We start from the raw sequence: 4,621 nt of genomic DNA, 5'->3' as shown, positions 1-4,621 counted from the left end.
CTTTAATCACTGTAATTCCACATCCAGAGAAATCACGGAAGAGGTTTTCCTTAAGAAGACCTTAACTGGTTGCTTGGCATTTGCATGCATGTCTGTTTAGAGTCTGTGCTGATTTCTAGGCCTGGGTTTAGCAGGCATAGAAAGCATTATACACAGGGATTGCTGCACATGCGACTCACTGTGACTCTGTATCCCTTTTATGACCACCGGGAACAGTGACACAGGACTGACATTGTGCCATCTTTGTCTTGAACGGGCTCTGGGAGTCTCTTGCTGTTTTTGCAGGAGGGGTGGTTTTGTACAGACATGCCATGCATCCGCACTTAAGGCTGAGACCTCTGAGCTGCGCTGGTTCTGTAAAGCTGGACTGGAAAGGAGGAATGTTGATTCTACCCACTAATGCAGCCCATTCCCTCTCTACCCCAAGTCATCTTGGGGGCCACCTTCCCAAGAATAAACTCAGAAGTCAGTGGTAACCTCTCGTTTTGCCCTGCCTTGGGGCCTTTAGCATCAGAGAGTGGGCCTCACACAACTTTGGCCTTTCTTGCTTCATCTTCAGTACTGAATAAAAATCAGAAAAAAAGAATAGTATGTTTATCTTACATACTCCATTTGAGGTTAATATTCTTGTAATCTTGGGAGGGAAGGTGGCAATTGAAACAACAAAAATGGGGGTTCCTGCCGTATATTCTCCCTGGGTAAGACTAAAAGAAAACATACAAAGGCAGAGTGTCGTCTTGAAGATTAAGATCCAGATGAAAATTTGATAGTCACTGTCAAAAGAGTGGCAACATTTGCCTGGACTCATTCCCATGCCCTGGACCCCAGCATTTCTCCCTAACCAGTATCCTCCCACGTAAGTCTGGATTCACTGCTGCCATGAAGGAAAACTGGACATCTCCGTTAAGGCTCCAAGCCATCATCTTCCAAACTACAAGAAGGAGGACAAGCCAGAAAAGACATAATGGAAAAGTTGAACCTGCCTTCATTCTTACAGACTCTCCCCTTCCACCCAGAGTGCTGGGTGTCACTCAAAATCTGGAGGAAAGACAGCCGGCAGAAATTCTAGCGGGGAGGTCCTGAGAAGAGGAAGTGAGCTGTGCTGGTAACTAACCATCACCCAGACAACTGGAAGAAGCAGCAGCCCTGCTGCCTTTGCATCTCTGGCCCTGGAGAAAGGTGACCCAGGTGCCCAGGGATGCCACACAGGGTACTCACTCTGCTCGCAGAGCCGTCCCATGAATCCCGTGCGGCAGGTACACTGCCCTGAGATGTGGTCGCAGTCCGCTCCATTCTGACACCGGCAGATCAGTGCACAGTCCTTGCCGTAAAACCCCAGAGGGCATCCTGTGTGAGGAGGGAGGGCAGAGGAAGTCAGAAGGGTGCCTGTGAGAAACAAAGCTCCTGCCTGCGCAGACTTAGGGCTGAACTTCAAGGACTTGGAATACCTTAAAGAGTAAAGGCATTCCCATGCACCTCAGCAGTCACAGGGCTGTTTAGGACTCTCAAGTCTGGGCTCCTGCAAGGAGATTGCACTCCACAAGCCAGACGCAGAAGAGTTCCCTAGATGTACGTGTCACCATCACTGGTGTCTTCCTGCAAAGCTCCATGGAGCCCAGGAAGGATGTGGTATTTATTGCCTTTATTCTTCACTCGGTTTCTAGAATCCTGGATTTGAGTTCCGCGGACTGAAGTGAGTACTTTGTATTTTGGTTCTCTTTTAGAGTTGCTTTTACAAGTTAAAAACAAACAAACAAACAAACAAAAAACAACTCTGGGCTGGAGAAATGGCTCAGAGGTTAAGAGCAGTGCCTGCTCTTCCAAAGGTCCTGAGTTCAATTCCCAGCAACCACATGGTGGCTCACAACCATCTGTAATGAGGTCTGGTGCCCTCTTCTGGCCAGCAGGCATACACACAGACACAACATTGTATACATAATAAGTAAGTAAGTAAGTAAATAAATAAATAAATAACAACAACAACTCAAATTCTCCTACTAGTCCTGTCCTCCATGTCTGTTTGTCACTTAAATCATATTATTACCATTATCAAATATATGTGGCAGAATGCCTAAAGAAAGACAGCTGTGTCTCAGAGGTGCTTTGTGAAGGCCTTTAGGTCTTCACGCTACTACACAGCTTCTAAGATTTATACCACCAGAAGCCTGGGGCAGAACATATATGCTTGTGCACATGCATACGCTCTTGGCTTACATGCATCAGCAGCTACTCTCTAAGACTGCTTTAGGCACCATGAAGGCTTCAGTACAGGCAGATTCCTCAGTTGTTTCCAGATACCATACATGCCTTTTATTTTGCCAGTTAAGGGAAGCTCGCATTTTCAGGAGCGGGACTGGCACACAGATCTCAGAAGCCAGCTCGTAATGATACCCCCATATCCTACATTTGTTTGACACCCCACTCTGCGCCAAATCCTTTGCGTTCATTCTGCCATTTGATCTTTAACGGCCTAAAAGTCCAGAGGTGGGCCTTCCTATGCTGCAGATAAGAACTAAGCCTCGAGTATCCCAAGTCTGGCAAACGGCAGGCAGAACTATGGTCAGACCAGACCCATGCAGGTAACGTTATGTTGTGCTCGGTGCACTTTAAAGGGTCCTCTGTTTAAAGTCTTGCCTACCTTTGGAATTATAAATCATCTCTATGATTTTTCCTAGGGAGTTCGAACATCTTTATGGATACACAATCTTTAGAGAATAGCATTCAAATTTGCCCTTGCCAATTCTGTCTTTCAAATCTTGGGTCAATAGCCATCTCTCCTCCTAGAAACTTCCAGAAGTCTTCTTCCAACTATTCTCTATCACACTTACAAACTAGTACTTAATAGGAATCACCTACTTCCTAACTCCTCTTTTTTCCCTCAACACGGCTGTCATTTAAAGTTACGTTACTGTTGATAATAGCCGTAACAAATGCCTTCCTGGCTTGTTGCTTCACTTAGCTGAAAGCCGCGGGCATTTCTCCACAATGTGTTCATCTGGGGGATGCTTACACATCGCATCTGATTCTAAAAACCACACAGGGAAACTAAAGGGCAGTGTGAGAACGGGCTAGGAGTAAGAACTAGAGGGATGGCTTTGAAAACATGATCCTGGGCTGACATTGTCACCAATGGGCAGAAACACAGATTCACAAGTCTTGGTCCAGACACACTGAATCTGACACCATGGGAGGCGGGCCAGGCATCTGGAGTTGGTTGATTCCTGTAGGTAAACCTCATTTTCTCTGTGGGCACGCTGTTCGCTAATCTACAAGGTGTGTGTCTCTTCTTACTTCCTATTCCCTATCATGGATCCTCATATTTGCACATTCAGAAGAAATAAAAGCACTTCACGTACAGAAATACAGTCTGATAAAAGAAGAGAAAAGGACATCGATACACGTTAGAAGTGAATTATTTTCATGGCTTGCTCCACCTCTCTGTGCTCACAGAAGCTAGCTGAAGGGGACCTGGCATGTCGGGGTTCTTAAACACTCAGAGAAAGGGAGCTATCTGGAGGTCACTGAGTAGGCATCACACATGTGGGAGGAGCCCTCACTCACCTAACATGATACACACAAACAGGGAGGACATTTCCTCTGTGGGTGTCCCCCATCCCCCCCCAGGTGACGTCCTCCTTGCTTACTCTGAGTGCAGTAGAGCCCTGTCCATCCAGGCGTACATTTGCATTCCCCATCATAGGCACTGCAAAAAGCTCCATTGTGGCAGTTGCAGGTGTGGATGCAGTTGGGACCCCAGTGGGCAGGCGGACAGGCTGAAAATCACATCAAGTACGGAGAGATGAACTGGAGTCTCCAGGTCAACACCGAACAGAACATTCCACCGTCTCCCAACCTTCTTCCATGTGCTAAGTTCATACCACTAATATGGACAATTCATTCACACTTTAGTTGATAGACAATGCTGGTGGCAATAACTACCAACATCACTGACATATCCACACATTTACAGCTTCAGAAGGACTTGAGGGAGCAAGAATTACTTTAAAGATTCAATTGTTAGACAAATCACACTGGACACCGACTGTGTACCTAGCTCTGTTCTAGACCCAAGGAAGAACAAAGGAGAAAAATGGGAGTCGGAACTCCTCTCTGAACACTTCTATTTTGCAAGATAGCAAAACTATCAGCTAGCAGAGAAGCAGCGCAGGGAAGAGCTGTGGAAGAGAAAGGTGTGTTGAGAATGACAATGATGGGGCTCCTCCTAAAACCCAGCCTCCCCGGAGGGGACATTGAGTTAGGACCAGATCTGGAGGGATTGTCCTTAGGGCTCCTAGGTCATGGGCTCAGGGCTCTGATTTTCCTTAGGGCTCCTAGGTCGTGGGCTCAGGAATCTAATTTTCCTTGGGGTTCCTAGGTCATAGGCTCAGGGCTTTGATTTTCTGATCCTGTCCTGGTCTCTAGGCTCCAGAGTTGCCATTAGAATCTCACTTTATGTGCCAAGGTCACCAACTATATGAAGCAGTTTATTCATAGAAATTTCTGGCTGGAAGAAGTAGAAGACAACACAACTAAATCATCAGTGGCCACTGTCACTGAAAGAGCTATTAGAAAGCCACACCAAGCCAGGCGGTGGTGGCACACGCCTTTAATCCCAGCACTC

General features: G+C 46.6%; 1 protein-coding gene across 1 annotated transcript in view; it reads right to left on the bottom strand.

The window, feature by feature from the left end:
• Megf10 (multiple EGF like domains 10) overlaps positions 1–4,621 on the bottom strand; it is a 149,523-nt gene that overhangs the window by 13,630 nt on the left and 131,272 nt on the right. The window contains exons 17-18 of the mRNA XM_013349584.2: positions 3,645–3,773; positions 1,219–1,347 (exon numbers count right to left, since the gene is read on the bottom strand). Coding sequence (XP_013205038.2) covers positions 1,219–1,347; positions 3,645–3,773 — 258 coding nt within the window. The remainder of the gene's footprint in view (positions 1–1,218; positions 1,348–3,644; positions 3,774–4,621) is intronic.

Source organism: Microtus ochrogaster, chromosome 18, assembly GCF_000317375.1.
Source record: "Microtus ochrogaster isolate Prairie Vole_2 chromosome 18, MicOch1.0, whole genome shotgun sequence".
Taxonomy (NCBI): domain Eukaryota; kingdom Metazoa; phylum Chordata; class Mammalia; order Rodentia; family Cricetidae; genus Microtus; species Microtus ochrogaster.
The sequence above is the reverse complement of the archived record's forward strand: the minus strand, read 5'-3'. Positions and strand labels throughout refer to the sequence as shown.